The 25359-nt window shown below is 41.2% G+C and overlaps 1 protein-coding gene across 1 annotated transcript in view; it reads right to left on the bottom strand.

The window, feature by feature from the left end:
- Positions 1–6751: 6751 nt before the first annotated feature.
- The window catches only part of DCBLD1 (discoidin, CUB and LCCL domain containing 1), a 101726-nt gene continuing 83118 nt past the window's right edge, over positions 6752–25359 (bottom strand). Inside the window, exons 8-15 of the mRNA XM_040350300.1 lie at positions 19388–19594; positions 18293–18417; positions 17108–17255; positions 15578–15694; positions 15374–15458; positions 13229–13275; positions 13032–13151; positions 6752–7725 (exon numbers count right to left, since the gene is read on the bottom strand). Of these exons, the coding sequence (XP_040206234.1) occupies positions 7208–7725; positions 13032–13151; positions 13229–13275; positions 15374–15458; positions 15578–15694; positions 17108–17255; positions 18293–18417; positions 19388–19594 (1367 nt within the window). The 3' untranslated portion in view covers positions 6752–7207. The remainder of the gene's footprint in view (positions 7726–13031; positions 13152–13228; positions 13276–15373; positions 15459–15577; positions 15695–17107; positions 17256–18292; positions 18418–19387; positions 19595–25359) is intronic.

Below are 25359 nucleotides of genomic sequence, written 5' to 3'. Positions count from 1 at the left end.
TAGCAGAACTTCACCTAATTTCAGATCTACAATGATTGCACTTCCAAGTGCAAAGTGCATTTGCCTTTAGTAAATAACCCTCAATATATTGTAAGCTGTGTGGGTATCACCACTACTGTATCTAGTAGTGTGAACATTTTTTTTTTTTTTTTTTGCAACAGTGCCACCTGCAGGGTAAAAGGTTGCAGTGAAGGCTATTTAAAAAAAAAACAACATGTATACCTGCATGGTATTGCTTCAAACCAAGATTTTTTTTAAACAAAAGTATTGTTAACATTGCAATGCAGACTAGAGAACCATAAATGATAATTCTGCACCAAGGATCAAGTTAGAGTTGATGCCACATCAATTTATTGCTCGGTTGTTGAGGAAAACATTCTTGATTCTGCGAATAGCTATAAAACGTGCTGTTCGGTTTGGTTGTAGAAATCCACCATTTAGAGTAGGTCATGTTACACCTAGATTTAGGGTAGAACATGGTTGCAAGCAGACCCCAGCCGCTCCACATAATCCCCTCTGCAAGCATGCAGGGTTCTTATCCCTCATGGCAACTGACACTTTTGAATTTTGTGTGGCTGCGCCATTCTTTCAGAGATCTGTGAACGAATGGACAACCAAGTTACTTCGTAGTCTATTGATATTTCCTCCAGCTCTAACTTAAAGTGGAGTTTCACCCGGAAATAACATTTTTTAACCTTAGATTCATGCTCATTTTGTCTAGGGGAATCGGCTAGTTTTTTTTAGATCGAAGCTGTACTTACCGTTGTAGAGAGTGATCTTCTCCACCGCTTCCGGGTATGGGCTGCGGGACTGGGCGTTCCTATTTTGATTGACAGGCTTCCGACGGTCGCATCTATTGCGTCACGATTTTCCGAAAGTAGCCGAACGTCAGTGCGCAGGCGCCGTATAGAGCCGCACCGACATTTGGCTTCTTTCAGCTACTCGTGACGCGATGGATGCGACCATCGGAAGCCTGTCGGAAGACTGTCAATCAAAATAGGAACGCCCAGTCACGAAGACCATACCCGGAAGCGGTGGAGAAGATCGCTCTCTACAACGGTAAGTACAGCTTCGATTTTAAAACAACTAGCTGATTCCCCTTGACAAAATGAGCATCAATCTAAGGGTAAAAATGTTTTTATGGGTGAACTCCCGCTTTAAAATCCGATCGCTGTACAGGCAAGGAGCTGGGGGAAGAGTGAGGAGCAGGAGCCTGGGATTGCACTCACAATCCACCGATCGTGGTTGCAATGTTATTTGGAAATTGTATATGTGTATATATATATATATATATATATATATATATATATATATATATATACATACATATACATACACACACACACACACACACACATATGCATTTTTTTGGGGAAAATGGTGGATAGCCAACAACATGCTCTAATCCATTCCCACCCAGCGTCCCTTTAACATGGTGCCTATGCCGGGGGGGTGTCATAAATACTGCCAGATCACATAATCACCGATTTGGTTTCAACAATGAGAGAGAGCGCTCTCACCACAGAAAGTTTGGTCGCCCATGGGTACATATGTGTGGGTGTTAAAGCCCATCCTCTTTGGTGCTGCACATTTACATTTATGTGGGTGAAAAGAACATTAAATGAGTTGTAAAAGGTAAAAAAAAAATTTCTTAAATAGCTTCCTTTACCTTAGTGCAGTCCTCCTTCACTTACCTCATCCTTCCATTTTGCTTTTAAATGTCCTTATTTCTTCTCACTTCCTGTTCTTCTGTCTGTAACTCCACACAGTAATGCGAGGCTTTCTCCCTGGTGTGGAGTGTCGTGCTCGCCCCCTCCCTTGGACTACAGGAGAGTCAGGACACCCACTAACAAACAGCTTTTTTCTCTATCTGCAACGTAGAGAGCGTCCTGACTCTCCAGTAGTCCAAGGGAGGGGGCAAGCACGACACTCCACACCAGGGGAAAAGCCTCACATTACTGTGTGAAGTTACAGACAGAAGAACAGGAAGTGAGGATTTCTCAGAAGAAATAAGGACATTTAAAAGCAAAATGGAAGGATGAGGTAAGTGAAGGAGGACTGCACTAAGGTAAAGAAAGCTATTTAGGAAAAAAAATTACCTTTACAACCCCTTTAAGTAGAACACAATATTCAAATTTGTATTCCATAATAAAACTGACTGAAGCAATGGTAAACTTGAGCTTGTTCATGTAGATGTACTTTTAATAAGAATATACTACTGAGGTATATTGCACAGTTTTATTCTTTTTAGAGACTATACAAAATGTTTCTTATGACGGGAACCATACAATTTGTATCTTTTACAACCTGTCATTTAACCATTATACCAACATGCCTTTCTGTAAATATATGAAGAGAAAATTCTAAGCCATGGAAAGGAGAGCAGCAATGACCACCTTTGGTCCCCTGTATTATAATCATTTTTCTGTCCTAGAGAAAATTTGCAAAAACTAAGAACACAAATGGGTTTGTTTTGGTGGATCCCCTATTCATTTTTATTAAACAGGTGGTGTTTATTTCCACACAGAAAAGTAAATTGGGGCTCCAGCCAGAACAGTATTTAGTATTACATGGATTTCGGATGAGGTAAAACCTCTGAGATCTTTGATGGTGTCTTTTCCACAGGGATGTTGGCGTGAGGGGAAACCTTTCCAGCGGGACACAGACAACAATGAAAACTTTGTGGCAAATAATGCAACCCTCCACTAGGTTTTACGGTTTGCTTGTGCCCTGGAGGAGGTTTACCCTCACTTCTTGGCATGTCACTGAAACTGGAAGACTAAAGCACTTCAACGAAGGCATGCCAATTAAACTATTCATTATTTAAAAACATAATTTTGAAAATGGAGCTCTTTCATTTCCATGGAGTATGAAAACCCAGAGATTCCTGGTGGAGGTATATTCACATTTGTAGAGGGTCTCACTTTAATTGAAAGCTTACCTTGCTAATAAGAAACTACAAGCAGCTCAACAAGCATTTTTAAGACATGGGGGGTTGTTTACGAAAGGCAAATCCACTTTGCACTACAAGTGCACTTGGAAGTGCAGTAGCTTTAAATCTAAGGGGTGGATCTGAAATTGGGGGAAGCTCTGCTGATTATATCATCCAATCATGTGCAAGCTAAAATGCCGTTTTATTTTTCCTTGCATGTCCCCATCGGATCTACAGCAACTTTACTTCCAAGTGCACTTATAGTGCAAATTGGATTTGCCTTTTGTAAATAACCCCCCAGGTGATATAAATTCACTTTGTGTAGAACATAGCTCAAGTGTGTCTATACTGTTGTTATTGGTATGTAAGCTGTCACCAACATGTTAGCGTAGGCATCAGGAAGTGTATGTATAAATCCTCCAGTATTTTTTTTTAAAGTGGCCACTAAATGTTGGGTGGTCTAATAATTAAATATCCACATCAATTAGAACATTGGATATTGGCTCATCCATGAGCTCCACGTTTGCCATCAATGCACTGGGAGGCTTCAGTGAAGAATAGAAAGTCATGTAAAGGGGTGGAGCCAAGTTGATGTCCACATCAGAGGACCCCATGCTTAGGGTCTCCCAGTTTGACCTACAAGGTAAAAGACAATGGGGGTTATTTACTAAAGGCAAATCCACTTTGCACAACAAGTGCAAAGTGCACTTAAATTGCACTTGCTGTAGATCTGAAGGGGACATGCAAGGAAAATAAAAAACAGCATTTTAGCTTGCACATGATTGGATGATAAAATCAGCAGAGCTTCCCCTCATTTCAGATCTTTCCCTCAGATTTACAGCGACTGCACTTGTAGTGCAAAGTGGATTTGCCTTTCGTAAATAATCCCCAATATGTGCCTACACCAACATGCTGGTGCCAATCTCTAGATCACCTATTACTAAAAAAAAAAAAAAAAAAACACATGCTGAAAATGAAGATGATTGATGTCTCCAATGAATGCAAAACCAACCACAGAGGCACTCTATGACCAGCAATAAAGAGACATTGAATCAGGTCAATATACAGAATGTCCTCGCACAATTGATCCAGTGTAGAAAATAGGTAAACTCTACAATGTGTGCTACTGTTTAACTTAACATATTATTTTGTATAAGATTTACATTGACAATTATGTTATGTTCTGTTTTAAAAAAAAAGTGTCTGAAATAAGAACTGTATGTAGTGTTCTGTAGCATGGATTTCAGTGCAGGCTAAAATGGAGAGGAATCTGTTGACTGCTAGTAGCAACATAGGCAGTTCTTAATGCAGATGCATTGTTGAGAGGCCAGATGAGACCATTAACTTGAATTGAAGTTCAAACCTGTGCAAATACAATTATTATTATAATATATAAAATATATATTATAAAATATCTTTTGAAAATGTAACTTTAGTTACATATTAAGGTAAAACCAAACTGTAGTAAAATAACCTTCCTTCCAGACAATGCCCCACTTGAGAGAAGACTTGCATTTGGAAATTAGGAATACCTTTTGCAGGCGTTGTAGGTGTAAACAGATAAATACAAATAATGTTCACTTGTGTGGAGGTCATTTCACCATACAAAACTCCACATGCCTTTTCCACTGATCCCCATATTAAGTTCATCTTAAGGCTACTTTCACACTGAGGTGCGTTGCAGGCGATATACCGCTAAAAATAGCGCCTGCAAAGTGCCCTGAAAGAGCCTCACCTTTCACGCCAGTGTGAAAGCCAGAGGGCTTTCACACTGGAGCGGTGTGCTGACAGGATGCATCTTTGAGGTGCTGTAGGAGCGGCGAATACACCGCTCCTAAATCACCCCTGCCCATTAAAATCAATGGGCATCGCCTTGCGGGCAGTTTTAACCCTTTTTCGGTCGCTAGCAGGGGTTAAAAGTGCCCCACCAGCGGCCAAAAAGCGCCGCAAAAACGATGGTAAAGCGCTGCTAAAAATAGCAGCACTTTACTGCTGACGGTGCAACAACTCGGTATGAAAGTCGCCTAAACCTCTTGGCGCCAGCGCCTCCCATTAAGAGGTTATGATGCCAGGAGGCGGTTTAAGATCACATGACCACCGTGATTAGCTGTCACGTGGTCTGAAAACTCGGTTAGTTGATGGTAACTGTGCTGGGCGCACGCTCTCAGCACAAGTGCATAGGCAGGAATTAACGCAAATATGTGGCCCCTCGGCGCTAAGGACCAGGCACCAAGGGCTATGTACGGCCAGCGCCAAGGGGTTAAACAAAAAAATGAAAAGGGGAAATAACTCCAAAAATCCTGGACACTCTTCTGGATTTCCCCTACACATAGTGGCAGTGATGCCCCATGCTGCCAATGTAGTGGTCTATAGATTAACATACAGCCCTTGAGCATCCATCATATTACACGCAATGGTAAACGCTTATTGGTTAGAACAGCCATGTGACCATGCTGACCAATGAGCAAAGCATCTGAGGCTTCCTCTACCAGTAAAGGTAGTAGTAAGAGTACTTTTCATTGGTGGTCAATGCAGTCACATGGTTGCACTGATTAACCACTTAAGGACCAGCCCATGTACATATACGTCCACAATATGGCACGTACAGGCACATGGGCGTATGGGTACGTCCTCGCCTATTAGCGGGTGGGGGGTCCGATCGGGACCCCCCCCGCTACATGCGGCGGTCGGGTCCGCTCGGGGAGCGATCCGGGACCACGGCGCGGCTATTTGTTTATAGCCGCTCCGTCGCGATCGCTCCCCGGAGCTGAAGAACGAGGAGAGCCGTGTGTAAACACGGCTTCCCCGTCCTTCACTATGGCGGCGCATCGATCGCGTCATTCCCTTTATAGGGAAGACACGATCGATGACGTCATTCCTACAGCCACACCCCCAAACAGTTGTAAACACATACTAGGTGCACCCTAACTCCTACAGCGCCACCTGTGGTTAACTCCCAAACTGCAACTGTCATTTTCACAATAAAGAATGCAATTTAAATGCATTTTTTGCTGTGAAAATGACAATGGTCCCAAAAATGTGTCAAAATTGTCCGAAGTGTCCGCCATAATGTCGCAGTCACGAAAAAAATTGCTGATCGCCGCCATTAGTAGTAAAAAAAAAATAAAAAATAAAAATGCAATAAAACTATCCCCTATTTTGTAAACACTATAAATTTTGCGCAAACCAATCGATAAACGCTTATTGCGATTTTTTTTACTAAAAATAGGTAGAAGAATACGTATTGGCCTAAACTGAGGAAAAAAAATGTTTTTATATATGTTTTTGGGGGATATTTATTACAGCAAAAAGTAAAAAATATTGCTTTTTTTTCAAAATTGTCGCTCTATTTTTGTTTATAGCGCAAAAACTAAAAACCGCAGATGTGATCAAATACCACCAAAAGAAAGCTCTATTTGTGGGGAAAAAAGGACGCCAATTTTGTTTGGGAGCCACGTCGCACGACCGCGCAATTGTCTGTTAAAGCGACGCAGTCCCGAACTGTAAAAACACCTTGGGTCTTTAGGCTGCATATTGGTCCGGGGCTTAAGTGGTTAAGCGATAGCCATTGGCAGCATTAGGCTTGATACTGACTCCAGGCCTGTACACTGGCAGCACAGGGCATCACGACTGCTATGTGCAGTAGAATGCAGAGGGATAACCAGGATATTTGAACTAGTCCATATTTTCATTTACGTGAACGTGCCCTTTAAAATGATCAGCTCTATTGCAGTGTTGTTGATCAAACTGAATGGTAATATTCTAGGCACCGGTCTTGAGTATGCGTTTGTAGTCTAGCCATGCAACTGGCCAAATAACTAGATCCATTTTTTTTATCGTCCCTCCCCTAAAAAGGTACTAGTTAAACGAAAAAGGTACTAATTTGGGTATCAATATACCAATCCTGTTTTACAGGTTATATAAATTAAAGCAAGTTTACATGTTAAACATTCACAGTGTTAATAATAATAATAATCTGAAAAAAATAACGCACCAGCAAAGTCACATTTTTAGCTAAAAGTGACTACATAAAAGTCAATATAATATCAAGTCTGAACAGAAAAGCTGTAAAGCGATTGAGGTCCTCTTAAATATCTTCTGTACACATTGCACAAATCTCACAGTAACGTGGTCCTCTGATACTGTACACAACTCACTCCTTGAGCAACGTCACTAAATAAACCATAGAAAAGTCATGTAAACAACGCAGATGTCCAGCAGCTGGGCAGTAACATTCATAGATGGTGTTTTTCAAGTCTTGTCCTCTAGGGGGAGTCATAAGAGAGCCGTTATAGCAGTCTGGTTTATGGGCTTTAAGCAGTCTCTTGGGGAAGAGTAGCCTTCTGCCGCTAGTGTGCAGTATTGCGGCTTCTGGTAATCGCCACAGTCTGCCGCAGCCCAAGTACTATGGGCTTTAGGCCTGTCGTAGTCACACTCCTCTATGTGTATCCTGTTGGGTGTTTGGTAGTCCCCTCCACTGTCTTCTGCACTGGATGAGATGGAAAAGCTGACACCAGAGAAGGAGTGCTTGCGGTCCAGTGCCACCGCAGGGACGTTGTAACCACACTCTGGTGAGAAGGTATGGTCCCGCATGACATGGCGTTCTATAATTGGGGTGGCATACTCCGGCTCTGGGTACGTCAGCGGCAGTGCGTATTCATTGGTCCTGAGAGGGCAATCATAGTGGTTCTCCCTTTCTAGGCTGCCGTTATTGGCATCTGTGTCCATGGGCTTGAATGTGGATCCTTTCCTCGTCACTGTGCCAGTGCCAATCATGAGGGACTGCTCAAAATCTATGTAAAGAAAGGAGATACAGAATAATACAATTAAATCTGAAAAATCTGTAGGAATATTAACTTTGAAAAGCTTCCATGAAAAGAGATTTTGTAGAGAAGTAAACAATGGGGTAGATTCACGTAGGGGTGCGCAATGATACGGCGGCGCATCGTATTTACGCTACGCCGCCGTAACTTACAGGAGCAAGTGCAGTATTCACAAAGCTCTTGCTCCGTAAGTTGCGGCGGCGTAGCGTAAATGGGGCCGGCGTAAGCGCGCGTAATTCAAATGTGGAAGGGGGGAGTGTTTTATGTAAATGTGGGATGACCTGACGTGATTGACGCATGCGCCATCCGTGTACATATCCCAGTGTGCATTGCTTCCAAGTACGGCGCAGCGACGTATTGGTTTCGACTTGAACGTAAATTACGTCCAGCCCTATTCGCGAACGACTTACGCAAACGACGTAAAAAATTAAAATTTCGAAGCGGGAACGACGTCCATACTTAACATTGGCTGCGCCTCCTAATAGCAGGAACAACCTTACGCAGAAAAAGCCTAACGTAAACGCCGTAAAAATACATTGCGACAGGCGTACGTACGTTTGTGATTTGGTGTATCTAGGTAATTAGCATATTCTACGCCGACAACAACGGAAGCGCCCCTAGCGGCCAGCGTCAGAATGCACCCTAAGATACCATGGCGTATCTTAGGCAAATGTCGGCGTATCTAGCTTTCTGAATACAGAAAGTAGATACGCCGCGTAAATTCAAATCTGCGCCGGCGTATCTATGGATACGCCGGCGTAAATTCTATCTGAATCTACCCCAAAGGTTAGATTGAAGGTAAACATACTAGGAAAAGATGTGCATTTTTTTTTTATCTTTTTATTTTTATTGCTTTTTTCAAGTGTCCACCATTTTGTCCCATTTCCTGTGAACTTTGCTGGGACATTAGACAGTCTATGGTGCTAGTCAGACGTCCATCAATTGTGTACAAACTCCAAGAGAATGCCACAGATTCAGGTTACATGCTGCTTGTTTATTCTGCATTTAATTTTTTTCTAATTTGAGGTCAAAAGCTAGCATCAGTTTTGGTTTTAACACTTTTCAAAACAGGCGATTGTACAAATCCATCCGTTTACCTGGAGATACAATGTGATCAGTTTTACATTCTGTGTGTGCCCCCTGCAATGTGCTTTAGTTTTGTATACCCATTCCCTGTTCTTTTAAGCATGCTGCCACTAGGTGGCACTATAGTAAAGGAAATGCATGTTTCTTTAACTACAAGGAAACCTGTGGGAACGGCAATATGGGAGCTCTTTTTATTTTATATCCAACATTGTATCAGAGTTTAGATACCAAAGCAATTACCGGTACCTATAGTTTGGTTGTTCAAGTGTGGACTAAAACAAAACACAAGAGGCAAGCACTTTCTTATAGGATATTAAAACCCAAGAACAAAATGTAATATATTGCAGCTTGCCAGCCTTCACATATGGTGGGTACATTAGTTGTCTTTTTTTCAAGCCAAGTACATTTTCTGCAAGTACAGGGAAAATCCCTTTGATCCTGCTAGAAATCCAGTGTGCTTTGCCAGGTTCTGTTCACTAAACTGAAATCACAGACAATGTTATCAGCCTTCTTAGCCGTCTTCTGTGAACTACAGAACACCTACACCCTATTTAATGGAAATGAGGAGAGAAGAGAAGGGGTCTGTTGTACTAATCATTAGAGCAGCCAACGCTGCTCCTCTCCTGGACAGGAAGGGTTTTACTGGCAGGATCACTGCATAGAAATAAGAGGAAAAGCCTGAAAAAAGAAAACAAAGGCAGCCACATTTAAGAACTGGCAAGCTGTCACATATTTAGTTTCGCTTAAGCTATGCTTTAACCCTTCTGCAAACAGACAATTCTGTGTGTTATTTTAAACACAAATTTCTTATTTTTTTAATTAAGCCTGGTTCACACTAGCAGACTTCAAAGTCATGCAATTTTCAGTGCGCCTTTAGAGTTAGACTTTTATTTGACCTTTACACACACACTGGCACTAAAGCCGTATCAAAGTAGTGCAGGGACCTTTTCTGAAGTCCCAGCGACTTTAGTCAGCTCAATTTGAACAGCTCTCACAGAGATACATGGCATTTCACATTTCCTGGGATTTTGGGTCTCACAAGTTGGATCCTAAGTCGCAGGAGTGTGAACCGAGCCTTAGGCCTGAAGATTGGTTAAAACCCCCAAACATTATATATTTTTTTCTAACAGCAGACACCCTGGAGAATAAAACAATGGAACTTCCGCTTTAAGCATTTCTGACCCCTGACGGGCCACATTTGGCATGTCTTTCTATGGAAATGGGGGGGGGGGGGGGAGTGGGAACCTAGTTTTGTCAGGTACCCAGCTCCTACTTCTGTTCCAGCCACCTAGGTGACTTGAGTGGAAGTTCTCCTTATCCCTCCCTCTCTGCGATCTGGGATAGGCTGCCTATCCCAGACGACGTCCTTTTGATGACGAGACGCGTAGGTGTGGCCAGCTGATACGACATCACGCCTCTTTACACGGAGTCACACTGACACAGAGCTTAGCAGACAGGAGAAGCCTCGAGGAGACGCCACGTCCCTTCATGCCATATCCACCGCAAATTTGAAACAGCTTCACTGTAAGTGCAATACTTTTGGCAGATTAAATTTTGTTAAGCAGTATTATGCTATGGAGTCTTTGTTTTCCATCTCTTGAGACATTAAGAAACCACCTTGAGCCTACCAACCATCTACAGAGAGTCTTTTGGGAAACTTTAAAACCTTTGTGCCTAGAGAGACCGCTGTGATAGCGGTCATCTATCTTTGGTAAGGAGACTAAAATACCACTGTTTGGGTGTTCTATTGGTGGAAGAAGATCCCTTTCTCACAATATTCAACTTTTTGCACCGTTATGAATTACACTATAAGTTTTTCTTCATGGTTTATTGATTCAATCACCAATGTGGGACTATATATTCATTTTTAAGCATTTTTCTTTTCATCGCCAGTTGCTTTGAATGCATCTTAATACATGTATACACTATACCTATGTTCACTTATTAGGTTTGTCACGGTTCATTTGTTTAGCGCTGTATATTACCCAATTTTTTGTTAAATTATAAAAGGTGAGGTCACACAGACTAGATAGATATCCAACATGTCAAGCTTCACCCCTTCCCGCCGACTGTATGCAAATTTCTTTCTTGGTTGAAGGGGTTATACGGGGGTAATGCCTGCTGCTGAAGTCATCACCCTGGTACTGTTTTTTTTTAGAGCCAGCGGTTGGCTTTTTAGTGATAACAACCAATGCGGCTAAAAAGCAGATCGGCTGTTATCCCAAGGAGTGGGAGGGGATGTCCCCTCTCCCATTCTACAGGGAGGCCCGAGTGACCAACCCATACGTCTGGCGGCTGACCGAAGACCCGACTGAAGCCGGAATCCGCTCTGATCAGGTGTCCTATCTAGTAACCCGGAAGCGATGTCATGACATCACTTCCAGTTTACTCGGCTGCCAATGTCGCCGATTTTTTTAAATCCCTAGTATTCCAAAATGCTGATTTTGGTGTTTTGAATACTTTTAAGTGCAAAGGAGGGATTTGGGGTCATATAAACCCCAGATCCCTCCATAAAAAGGTACCCGTCACTGACTATTGTCGTCACAAGGGATGTTTAAATTATCAGAATTCTTGCCGCACAGAAGCGAACGCATAAGCAAGTCGCACCTGACATGCTAGATATCACTGCGATTGTTAGAGTGAGAGCAATAATTCCAGCACTAGACCTCCTCTAACCCTAAACTGGTAACCAGTAGAAATTTTTAAAGTGCCAACTATGGAGATTTTTAAGTACTGTAGTTTGTCACCATTGCATGAGGGTGCGTAATTTGAAAGCATGACATGTTAGGTATCCATTTACTCGGCGTAACATCATCTTTCACATTATACCAAACAATTGGGCTAACTTTACTGTTTTTTTTTTTTTATTCATGAAAGTGTCCTCAATCCACAAAAATTGCATATGAAAGACCGCTGCGAAAATACTGTGTGACAAAAAAAAATTGCAACGCTCACCATTTTATGCTTTAGGGTCTCTGCTAAAAATAAATACACACACACACACACACACACACACACACACACACACACACATTATATATATATATATATATATATATATATATATATATATATATATATATATATTATATATATAATATGTTTGGGGGTTCCAAGTAAATTGTCTAGCAAAAAAATACTGATTTTAACTTGTGAGGAGCAAACATCAAAAATAGGCATAAAACTGTGCGCGCCTGAAAAACACTGCCAAACTTTAGTACCCTATACAGAATATGCAACGCTTTAAAAGCTCCCATCAGTCATCACTTTAGAGTTAACTGTAAATTTTGATCATAGAATTATTGCTTAAACTCGGTTGTGCACAATGATATGTACCTTGTAGCACAAAACTTTTTGTATGTTTGTGTGTGCACATAAGTGGGGACAATTCTGGGGGTCACAGAAAGCCTACAGTCCATTTGTGGAGTGTGCACACACTCCTGGCCTTCTGTAGCAGCTGGGAGTGTGTAAAACTCCCCCCTGCCTAGGGTGACCACGTGTCCCAGATTTCCCAGAACAGTTCCACATTTTGAAGGTTTGTCCCGAGTCCCGGGCACCTTCATTCCGGGACAATATAGTGTCCTGAAATGAAACTGACACAGAGGACAGCAGATGAGCTGGCAGCAAAGGACAGATGACAACCTCGGACAGATGGAATTTTCTTAGATCTCAGGGGTTCATGCTGGGACTTGTATAGTCCTTCACTTCTGGGGGATGCTTCTTACCCTAGGTGGTTATTGCAAACAATGCAAGATCCTATGCATTACACCATGACACACGGTTTGTGATCGCAATGATGCAAGAGTGTAATAAATGCATTTTTGTTTTTATTAATTCAATGTTGGTGCATGCATTTAATTTTTTTTTAAATGGACTATGCCTTTAAGCCCAGTGGATAATTGGTAATTAAGCCCCTGTTCTTACTATGTAACACAAGTGGAAGCAGAATAAGCTACAGAACAGAAACGCTGTATGTATTAGCATGTAGGGTGTGTACTTCAGCTCACTACACACATTTAAAATACACAGTATACTTGGGCATGAATAAAAAATACACAGTATACTTGGACATGAATAAAAAATACACAGTATACTTGGGCATGAATAAAAAATACACAGTATACTTGGGCATGAATGGGAGGCTAATCAAATCAGTGCCATGTAGGGAGTGTTTGATGTTTGCTTCTTACCTTCTGTGTCACACTTGACAAAGTCAAACTTCTGCATCACGTCTTTGTCATTGCAGTAGCTGATGGTAAACTCTGTTGACTGTTGTCTCATAATGGGCTGTTCGAGTTGTTTCCAGCACCCTGCACCATAGGACATTCGTTATACACTTTTTACACATTTTAATAGAATCCTAGGAAAACAAAAGCCGTCAACTTACCACCTTTTTGTTCCTCAGTTTTGTAAGCTTCTGTTTTCAATCTATTCCTGTAAGACAAATAAATGCAACATTTAAAATACTATTCTAAGAAAACAAACATGCATTTGCAATGAATCCATACTTAATGGTGCTGACAGCTTAGTGGCAGTATCTTTAGGCAGACAGGAGGATTTGGCATTGCTATTTCTGTAGCAGAATGAGGCAAGTATACAAAACAAGGGGTTGGTTTAGTGTTAGGACATAGCTTAAGCTTACATCAGGTTATGTTATGGTTGGAAACCATGGGAATTTTGTTAAAGGGTTAGGCTTAAATTAGAACAAAAAGCAAAACTTTTTTCTTCAATTTGGACGTCAGTTTTTTATTTCCCACAAGGAAGATGTCCCTTTGCTTCCTGTCCCATAGTCGAAAGACATAGTGAGAAGAAATCGCTCCAAAGTAAAGGGAATCCCTGGCTGTCACCAGTACTAGTGTCCCCACTGAAACACACCCCCTCTAGTCCTGTTCTGGAGACAATCCAAAATGTAGGATTTTCTTTCACTTTAGGTGATAATGGTAAACATAACAAATAGTGAGGGTGAATCTCCCCAACGGGGACAAAGACATCAATAAAAACCTGACAGATGTTAAAAATCTCTTTACTTTATCCAAAACCCCAAAAAAAAGGGTTGCCTTTAGTTAGACTTTAAATGTTTTAGTCTTACTTTAGGTTTTAAGGCGAGAAGGTGAAGGTTGAGTGGTAGGGTCAGGAGTTACATTTTGGAATGTCCTGGACGCAACAAACTAGAACATTGCTATGAACAAAGGTACGAAGTATGCAGGTTGTGGTATAAGGCCAAATCCTGCTTTTAAATGCATTTTTGAAGTTATTGACAGTCATGCTGTTTAATCGTACAACAGGATTTAACCTTCATGGCTGTCACAGAAAAGTATTTCAATAGAGAACTCTTAAAGGAGTTCTCTGACCTAAAACTTTTAACCCCCGCTGTGCCCGGGCTGTAAAAATATACAAAATAAACTGTCACTTACCTGCCTACGATCCCCCGTTGTTCCGATATCGCCGTCCCGTTCTCCGGTCCCGGTCTCTTCCGCTTCCTGTGTGTCGGTGACTCATAGTGCGCTCAGCCTATCAGCGGCCGCGACGGGACATTGCTGCGGCCACTGATAGGCTGAGCGCACTATGAGTCACCGACACACAGGAAGCGGAAGGGGCCCGGGACCGGAGAACGGGACGGCGATATCGGAACAACGGGGGATCGTAGGCAGGTAAGTGACAGTTTATTTTGTATATTTTTACAGCCCGGGCACAGCGGGGGTTAAAAGTTTTAGGTCAGAGAACTCCTTTAAATACAAACATTGCCTAAGGGACTTTGGAAGTGTTCATTTTGAATATTATCTGAAGTGGTGAACATTTGCTTCATTTTATTAACAAACAATGTACTGACTTGCTTTTGTTTGGTGCAACTCTTCAAAGTCACTTGGGAAATATTTGTATTTTTTATAGTTCTTATATTTAAGGACTGAGCTGCACCCATATGCATGGCACTGTAACCTTTTGCATTGTGCATATAGTATTTCAATAATCTCTTACCCCCACCTGTGGTACCTTGGCGAGGGTGGCGACTCATTCCTTCCAGTAAGATCCAGAGGAATGCAGAACAGCCCAAATCTCACAGGAAGACATATAACATGGATTGTCTTCTCACAAGATTTGGCCTAGTCTATGCAATGCAAGGTATGCATTAAAAAGGATTTTCATAGACTAATCCGGAGATTGTAGCCTATCCAGTATTTTATTGGTTCTTTGATCAGAAATGATTCCTGTTCAGACTCCCATCTCCATGACAAGATTCAAAACATGGGAGATATGGCAACATACTTATATCATAAAATCTATTTAAAAACATAAGACCAAAATTCTTGCCAACAATAAATAGAGATAGGTGGCTAGGAACTGATGAGACAGAATGCAATTTTATATGTTCCACGATCAACTGTGATAGAACCAGTGACGAGAACAACCACCTACACAAAAAAATCTGCAGAATTAGATAGAACATTGCCCAGTACAGACTATATACCTAATAAAATAAAAGATGTATATGGGTATGAAACTACAGATTCCAACCAGTGTTAGGAGAACCTACCTTCGTGTTATGCATATACAGATCCCAGATACAATTAAACACAGCACCAGCACCACTGCGATGAGGACAACAATGAGTTTCCACCCTAAATTGGAAACAAGGAAAGCATTTATTTTTTTGAATAAATCTTGCTGGATAAATTATGAAGTTCGCTAAAGGTCATATTTCTTATGAAACCATCCCGTTTCAAAAAGAGATGCATACCAAAGTCATTTTCCTCTGAAGGAACTGGCTCGGTGATGTTCTCTTCCTCTTTTACTGGGGTTTTGGCCCTCTTCTCGTTTGGCTTCTTCCACATAGGGTGTGTGGATGAGTTGTGAGCTGTGAAGGAAAAAACATGGATGAGCTGTGAGAACTAATGCATTCCTGCACCTACTGGTCATGGGTAAAGTCCAGTGTCAGGGAAGAATTGTGAGAAGAACTGTCAAATATGTCAATATCCAATACGGCCGCGCTACTTTGCGCACGCGCATTAGCAGACGGCATGCAGTGGCGAATCTTCCTATGCAACGGCGCACCAGCGTGCCAATTGCCAGTGTTCACTGGCCTATATAAGCACACCAGTGGCTCTTAGAAATTGCTGGATTATCGTCAGCCTTGTATCCTGTGTTCCTGTGCCTTGTGCTTTTGCTTGATTACCTGTTACCAACCCAGCTTATCCCTGACCTGCTCCTCTCCTTGCTCTGAGCTCTGCTTGCTTCATGGACCTGCTCCTGCCTATTCCAGATTGACATCTTGTGTTTGACCCTGGGCTTGATCTTGACTACGCTCCTGACTGACTTCCTGTGTTTAACCCCTGGCCTGGCTTCTGACCTTGCTCCTGCTTTACCCATCTGTCAAGATCCACCAGCACCTGCAGTGTTTTCTTGCATCTGGAATCATGAGGCAGCTTCATCTTCAGGCAACCTGTGCATCTTTGGGCATAGTACCCTCTTTCATCACCTTCAGGGGTACTCTGCACTCAGCCGCAAGGGGAGCCCTTTCGTCACCCCAGCCTTCAGTCTTGTACATGATACCTACTTAAAGCGGAGGTCCGGTTTAAAATAAATAAATAAAAAAATTAAAAGTCAGCAGCTACTAACACTATTAGCTGTTGACTTTTAATAAGGACACTTACCTGTCCAGGGTGCCTTCCAAAGATTGGAAGATCTGCAATACCTTTTGTTTGAATGCATCTGGAATGTATTTAGCTGGCTTAAACTGAAAGTTCAGTTGAGCTTTAAGGTGTTACTAGCAAACATAGCCTAAAGCTGGTCATAGATGGCTCGAATCATGTATGGGCAAGCTGATTTTATCCAAGTCTGATGGATCGACTTGGGTACAACCAGCATGCCAAATTTTTAATATGATTATAGCCACTGGCAATAATCACTGTGTTCTCCCAGCAGGGATGGCTCCCAGCATCCCCACTGCTGATAGAACACAGTAGCACCACGGGAGAAATTCCCCCATCAGCGCTGACTGTGTTGATTTTCTTTCCGACAACCACAGGTTGCCCCATCTATGGCCTGCTTAAAATACTTAGGAATAAGACTACAGGGAAGATACCAGTAATGTTTATTTTAAAGATGACTTATTCTGTATTGTATTGCTGCCACTTCTGCTCTACAAAATATGCAGACCTGTCCACCTATTCCTATCTATGAATACTTTTCATTTAAATTGGATGTAGTGGCTTTCTGTATAGTATTCCATACAGAACAATGCAGTTTAAGTGATGTTTCTTGCACTTACACTGTGTAAGAGCGCATCCTATAAGTTCCACTTTCATAGCAATCCTTTGGTTCCAGGTTCGAGGTATTATACGGAGAGCTCGTGCCACAACAGGAGGGATTAAGTTGTTACGAGTCTGATCTTGATAGTCCGAGTTCCCCTCCAATACCTATAGAACAGTACAATACATACACTTTACTTCACTATAGAATAAACTTAGTCACACAAGTCATTACAATATAAAGATTATACAAAGGATGCATTGTGAGTTTAGAGAGCCACTTGAACCATTTTCCCAGATAAAGTGATAGTTCTGTGTGTTTTGTCTTTAGCAAATCTGTCAGATTTTTCTCTTGTATTCAGCAGAGACAAATCTGAGGGGTTGCATCTGACAACATAGTATTTGTGCTTTACACATTCTTATGCGAGACCCAAACTAGGTTTGAAAGCATAAAACAAATTTAGAAATAAATGTAAAGTAGGGATTTTCATGTAACGGCATGCATTTTAAAGTGAATCCAAATCCACTGGTAGTCTGGTACATATTGTGTATTGTCAGTTCTGAAGGACCACGATGCTTGGTGCTGTAGATCAAGGTCTACTGCACTGGGGGGGGGAAGGTCGACAAATGTTAGGATGACCACACACACTCAAATTATTAGTCATCATATGGATACAAATTTTTCCACCATAGTAAGCTCATACAGAAATACATACGTTATACAACTATTAAGGCTCGTTTTCACTGCTGCTCCTTTAAAAATAAATCTGTATTAACTCCCTAAATGACACATTACCAAGCTGCAACCATGTGCACTGCATGTGTTCGCATGTTTACATGTACCTGTGTTTACGTGCGTTTAGACACATTCAGAGTATCTAATCTGCCCCCAAATGCACAAAATGTTATCTTCGCTAAACAATTAAACTGAACAAACGTAAAACGCAGATAAAACACACAGGGCTTATTTGTTTTTTGCAGTCTAGCTGGTAAATGCGCTGAGATTTTAATTTTTTTTCAATAATGCATGCTTTTATTTGCATCTAAAAATGTCCTACAAATGAATATAAATTGATATAATTGCATACAAATCATTGCCCACGTGGATGAGGCTTTACTGATGGCTAGGTAAGGTGCTAAACAATCACTGGGTGCCATATTAATAGTCTTGTAATGCTGTACACAGGCAACATAAGTACAATTACCCTTTCTTCATTGTTTATTGCTCCCTTGTAAGTCCTCCACTTCAATCCATCTCTTGTAAAGCTGATTATATAGGATTTCACATAAAAGTTAAAGTTCGGCAAGGTGGATCCTGTAGTGACAATACCTGAAGCAAACCAATGGAAAGCCATGCGTTTTAGTGAGAAAATACCAAAAGAAAAAAAAAGTCTGGTTTTAATTTCCAATAAGTGGTCTTTTAGAAATGGGCATCTAACAGAATCAAATATATCAATGTCTAATGTTTTCTGTGCTGTGAATTACATCACAGGAGATCCAAAAAACAGCCGAAGAAAAATGTATGTATAGTCAAAGTGATTCATTTAAAAAGAGTAGGGAAGGGTTACAATTACAACCCTTATCAGTTTCTCTTTTTCGCGGTCTGTGTACTATTGGGGAAATTTCCCTTCCCTTACCTCCCAAAGTTGTCCCTTAAACATTTTGGATTTTCTTTTTTTTGTTTAGATGACAATGTGCATCAGTAAAAATAGAAGAATGAATTTCCATAATAAGTGCAGAGACAGCCATATTTACCTCATCCCCACTATCTAAAAATACTAATAATTAAAAAAACATTTTATTTGCCTAAATATACACTTTAAAGTGGTAATAAACTCTGGTATAAAAAAAAAAAAAAAAAAAATCTTGCATACTGAAAAACGTACCTTGAAACAAAGCCCTCACCGCTGACAGAGCTGCCATCTTCACCTGGTCTTTCGTCTGGGCTTGCGACCGCTTGAATAGCCATGGCACAGAGCTCTGAAGGGATGGCATGAGTATGCTGACCCTTCAGAGTGCATGCGTCGGTAACATCAGCTGCAGCAAAAGGGAGTATCTCCTAAACGGTGCACGTTTAGGAGATATTCACTGTACCCACAGGTAAGGCTATTAGCCCTTACCTGTAGGTACAACTAAAAAAGTGTCGTTTACTACCACTTTCATAAAGTGCACTACACAAACGCTAATCCTCACTGAAGCATCCCAAGTTCAGTCAGGAAACAGCAAGGTTCATGTTTATATTTTCCTAATTTTCAGTAGTTCAAAAGAAAGTTACATTTGATAAATTAAAATATTCTTACCAGTTATTTTCCTCTTGTCTCCCAGGTCTATTTCTAGCCATTCACGGTCAGACTGATGACTGGAAGCCCAGGATACCCCCTGTGTATTAGGTAGGGCCTTTCCCGGGGACCAGACTGTTGTCTCTCCATTCTCACTTCTCCATTCCCAGGATGAGGTAGCTGAAAATTTCTCTTCTCCATTCCCTGCAGTCAATGAAGTGCTGCAGTCTAAAAAAAATAATAATAATTATGTATGAATTTGATTAAGAAGATCTATAGACATGTTAAAAACACGTCCATTCCTCTCACTGAATAACAAACCTTACAAAAGTTATCCAAGGAAAGAATGAGCAGTGCTACCTTCAATTTGTATAATGATTAGTGCTTAAGGCAGCAGTTTACATATTGCTCTATCCTAGTAAAAAAGGAGCAACTCCACCTGGATCCTGATGTACTGAATAAGCCACAGGTTTGTTTTAGGTCTTGATATTTAAACAAAGATCTTCCTGTCATAATTCCAGGCTCTCCTCCTTCCCACCTATGAGTTTTAGGATACATAAAATGGGGTGGGGCAAGTAGGATTTTTCCGGTACCGCCATGAGACATTACGACTTTTACAACACAATTACCTTTTATTTCACATAGCGTCAACATTACAGTAAAAAAAATAATTCAAAATACATAAGTTCCTCTTTCCTGTCGGTTAGCTGCACTTAGCCATAGACTCTGATTATATTCTGCGGGTTTGGTGCGCTGAAATTTTCACTTAGGGGTGTACTCACTTTTGTTGCCAGCAGTTTAGACATAAGTGGCTGTGTGTTGAGTTATTTTGAGAGGACAGCAAATTTACACTGTTATACAAGCTGTACACTCACTACTTTACATTGTAGCAAAGTGAAATTTCCTCAGTGTTGTCGTCACATGAAAATAAATAAAATATTTACAAAAATGTGAGGGGTGCACTTATTTTTGTGAGATACTGCAAGTACACCGTTTGCTGACCATGATTCAGTTTTTGAGGTAAAGATCCTTCATACCAATGTCTCTAATAACTATAGGATATGTGAGATAATTGCTATTGATTCTATCATGTTGAGAGTTTGACTATCCACACAATCATGTGATCCCTGGAGGTATCCTTAGCTATAAATGACTCCCAATAGAGGCACCTAAAGGAACTTATGTATTTTAAATGAATTTTTATACTGCAATGTTAAATCTATGTGAAATAAAACGTAATTGTTTTTAAAAGTCGTGTAATGTCCCACGACGGTACAGAAAAAGTCAGTAGGTTGGAAAAAACCTAGCACTACGTTTAAAGCGGTGGTTCACCCTGCTGAACAACATTTCAGCATACAATTCGGCATCGTAGCGCGAGCTACAGTATGCCGGTCTTACATTTTTTATCCCCGTACTCACTGTTTAATCGTACCTAGACGATTCTGTCTGCCGCGGGGAATGGGCGTTCCTAGCAAGAGGGAGGGTGATTGACGGCCGACTCTGGCACGTCACGCTCCCCGAAGACAGCCGGAGTAGGTCTCGGCTCTTCACGGCGCCTGCGCACAGGCTATGCGCAGGCGCCGTGAAGAGCCAAGCCTATTTCGGCTATTTCCGGAGAAGCGTGGCGCGCCAGAGCCGGCCGTCAATCACTTTCCGTCTGGATTGGAACGCCCATTCCCCGTGGGCAGTCGGAATCGTCTTTTTTTTTTTTTTAATAGGGTGAACCCCCGCTTTAAGTGGGACACAGTGAATTATATACATAGCTTGGGTACGGGTAATTGCAATGGACCATGTTCCACCAAGTTGCAAAAAAAGGTCTGCATCACCATCGCAGTTCATCACCATCAGGCTATATCTTAGCCAGGACATGCACTGGACATGGAATGGACAATGAACAAAACTGTACACTGTGAGAACAAAGTTGTGAAAAGCAGACACCTGACAAACAAGCCCTTGTATAATAACAAATCATCAAGAGACAATGCTGAGAGTTTTCACATTTTCCTAACATCCCATTTCATTTGGTCTTCCATCATGTTCAGTGAAAGCAAGCTAATCAGCAATAGAAGTAATTATTTCTCCTTCTGTCTCCCAGTAACAGTATGTATTTATACACTATTGGCAGGGGCTTCCCTGCAGGCAGACTCAACATGTGGAATTTGTACAACCTTCACTCATTGCCTCAACAAGCTAGATATTTACTGAACAGCTGCAGGATCATTCTAACCCCAGGTGACTACTAGCTGGAACGCTGTCAGCGATCCACATAAACATTTTATTCTGCACTGTGTAAATGCTTTGCGGATAGAGCCTGCTAATGAAGCTCACTTTTAGATCTTTTCATCACAAATCTAAAGTAGCCATTTAGACTACATTTTCATATTTGTTAAAAAAACCATGTACTATGGCTGCATATTTACAATGTTCCTTAACGAGGCCCTGTTGGCAGACAATTTATTTAAATCCTTACAGGAGCATAAATGTGTACTTATTGTAATTTATGCATGTTAATTACCTTGTAAAGACTTCTCTTGTGTAGATATTCAAAAGCCCTGAAACTACTGCTGGGCACTGCCATCTTGGATTTGATTTCAGCAGTCCCAGAGCCATCACTCAATTGACACTCGTCAGTGGTGGCCCGTCCATAGGGGGCGCCGCCCCTCTAATCAATGCACCCGGCCCCTAAACTACATGCAGGGTGCCGGACGCATGGATTCCAATGTTTTTTTTTTCTTAAGCATGTGATTAGAGCCTGATGCCGCGTACACACCATCACTTTATGTGATGAAAAAAAAAAAAAAAATTTAAAACGTCAATTTAAATGACCGTGTGTGGGGGGAAAACGTAATTTTATGTCTTGTGAAAAACAAAAAAAAAAAATTGAAGCATGCTTCAATTTTATGTCGTTTTTCAAAACGTCGGGTTTTGTTTCACAGAAATTGACCGTGTGTAGCAAAAAACAACGTTTAAAACAACGTTTTTACCCCCGCGCATGCCCAGAAGCTACTTATGAAGCAAGCTTCAATGGAAAAAAGTGGTGAATGTAACCTCGCTTTGCTAGAGCATTGTGAAAAAACGATGGTGTGTAGGCAACTTCGTCTTTGAAAATTGAAGTTTCAAAAACGTCGTTTTTTACTTCACAGAAAATGTCGTTTTTTTCATCACATAAAGTGATGGTGTGTATGCGGCATGAGGCTCCAATTGGCTACAAAAAAGGGTGGGCTTGGGGCACAGAACACTGCGCCCAGAGCCCACCCAGTTGTGTGACTATAGCATTGTCTTCCTAGTTTTTTCTCCCGGGCCAATCATAAAGCAGGTCCTGAGACCCATCAGGCCACCAAGGAGGGAGGGAGAATGAGACACAGGGGAAGCCGCTGAAGCTGAGGAGGAGGCGATGCAGAGTGAATCCGCCAGAAGCGCTGCCTGCGACCTAAATGGAAAAATATACCACCAGCCCCCACTGCACTCAGTAGTAGTGCCCTTCACTCCTCCCGTGACAAATACATACGATTTGTGCTGACACGGCTCCATCCTTTACCTCCCATTGACAGTAATGAGACACTTTCAGAAGAAAAGGAGGGCCATAACATGCAAGGAGATTGAAAACGGTGCTAAAGATTTAACATTTCCTAAAGAAGTCAAATTTTCTAGCACGTCCGGGGGTATGTTGCAAGTCAATGCCAAATAGTTTATGGGAAAGAAAAAACACTGCAAGTAAGCATTCAAATACTAGATTTGTCTGTGCTACATTTTTTGATTTGGTGACAGGGTCCCTCACTTAAGCCTCATTTTACTGGTTAGCGGGTGGTCATAGGTGTACGGTGGGATTCACCTGCCATCAATGCATCTTCTGCAAAGTGCAATTATGTTTATGTAACATAAAAGATTATTGGTGCTGAAATGTTTAATGTTTAAAGTGGACACTCTCAGTCAACATTGACCATTTTTAATGTTTATGCTGCTAGCATTAGTAAATAGATCGGAAGGTATATTTATTTGTTTTAAACATTTTTTTTTTACATTTCTTCAGTTACTTTGTGGTTTCCAGGCCTAGACAAATGTCATACATCCCTGGAGCCTTCAGGTGGGGAGGAGGGGAGGAGGGGTTTTCTCAACTAAGCAAACCCTCTTGCATGAATGCCTGAGCAAATGGATTACAGAAAGTAAATGCAACATGAATCATTTGCCCTTACTCAAAATGGCCATGGTCGGAAATACTAGTGCAGTGTTTTTCAAAGTGATTTCTCAGCAAAATAAAGCATGGAGACATGGATGGATGGGGGAGTTTGCTTTGAATATAAAAAATGTATTAAAATATAATTTTTGGTTTGTATTGCTTCAAATGCAGTGTAATTCCGCTTTAACCACCCTCTAATGCGTGGCCCTACTGCTAAATGTGTATAGACCCTGCCAACTTATGCTTAGGTACCTTCATGGCAGCGAAGCTAAAATTATTTGCTTCACTGTGTGCAATGGCACTGCCCAGGAAATAGAACAATGCTTGTTAGGATTTTTATGCTTCCCTTTTGGACTCAGAAAACCCTATATACTGTCTTTGTACTCTGGTCACTGTAAAAAATGGTGGAACCATTGTAACACAGTGATCCTCACCAAGATACGCATAGAAACTAGGCTAGCAATGTAAAATTATTTTTATTTTTTGTTTGCCTGGTTAAAAACATACACACGACACTACGATCAGATAAATATTAGATCAGGTGAGTAAGAAACTTTTACACAGTCTCCGATTGCTCTCAACTGTTGATGGATAAGAGTAAGTATCTGTGCGTATTTATTGGAAGATGAAAAAAGACATTACCTTTCAGAAGTGAGCAGCTCACTTCTAAACAACTGACTTACCGTATGTCTCAGGCTATGTATACATTACGTGGATAGTGTCAAATTCCATGACCACGCTCAATTACTGCATGCACATTTTGAGGCGTGTCCAAGGAAGGTGGTACTATCTAGGTTCATTTCACAGATGTGGACTGTGGCAGATCTCAGCATTCTCCACCTGTGACTAAAAGGCAATTTGCAGCTAGAACACAATGGGGTCGATTTACTAAAGGCAAATAGATCTGTCCACTTTGTAAGAGTATTCCCCAGAGCTTGGTGGATGTGGTGAAATTTCACTTTGCAAACAATACCCAATCAAAACAAAATTTTGCTTGCACAAGGTTTGGATGATGAAAGCCAGCAGAGCTTCACCTCATTTACTAACCTCTGGGGAAAATTCCCTTGCAATGTGAACAGTCTATTTTCCCTTTAGTAAATAAACCTTATGAGTGTCTACCTCACCTTTATGCCGTGTACACACAATCGGATTTTCCGTCGGATGGTTTTTCCGAAGGAATTCAGCTCAAGCTTGGCTTGTATACACACGGTCACACAAAAGTTCTCTGAACTTTCGAGCGTCGAGAATGCTGAGACACACAACACTACGATGAGCCGAGAAAATGTAGTTTGATGCTTCAGAGCATGCTTCTTTTTTTTGCACGTCGGAATTACTACAGACGATCGGATTTTCCGATAGGAATTTTTTCAGTCGGAAAATTTGAGAACCAACTGTCAATCTTTTGTTGGCGGAAATTCCAAAAGCAAAAGACTTTTGCTGTCGGAATTTCCGATCGTGTGTACGGGGCATAAGGCTCCATGCACACTGGGCCTAAAAAAACACCTGTTCTCTTGGCAGTAAAAAATGCTTATATACAGTAGAGCAATTTTTGTACAAAGTTTAGATGAGTTTAGGAGAGTTAAAAAAATCACGCCTTTCCTCATTCCTCCGCCAGAACACAATAGCTCCGTGGGAGGGATCCCCCCCATCAACACTGACAGTGTCGATGGTAGAAATTGAGCAATTTCTTTTCCTGCAACCTGTGGTTACAAGAAAGAAAATTGCACACAGTCTATGGCTAGCTTAAGTAGTGAGTGAGACTATATATTTTAGTAGTGATTGGACTATATATTTTAACCTCTGATAGCCATTTTCA

The sequence above is a fragment of the Rana temporaria genome, chromosome 4 (genome assembly GCF_905171775.1).
Source record: "Rana temporaria chromosome 4, aRanTem1.1, whole genome shotgun sequence".
NCBI classification, from domain to species: domain Eukaryota; kingdom Metazoa; phylum Chordata; class Amphibia; order Anura; family Ranidae; genus Rana; species Rana temporaria.
This window is presented reverse-complemented; position numbering and strand designations above follow the sequence as displayed.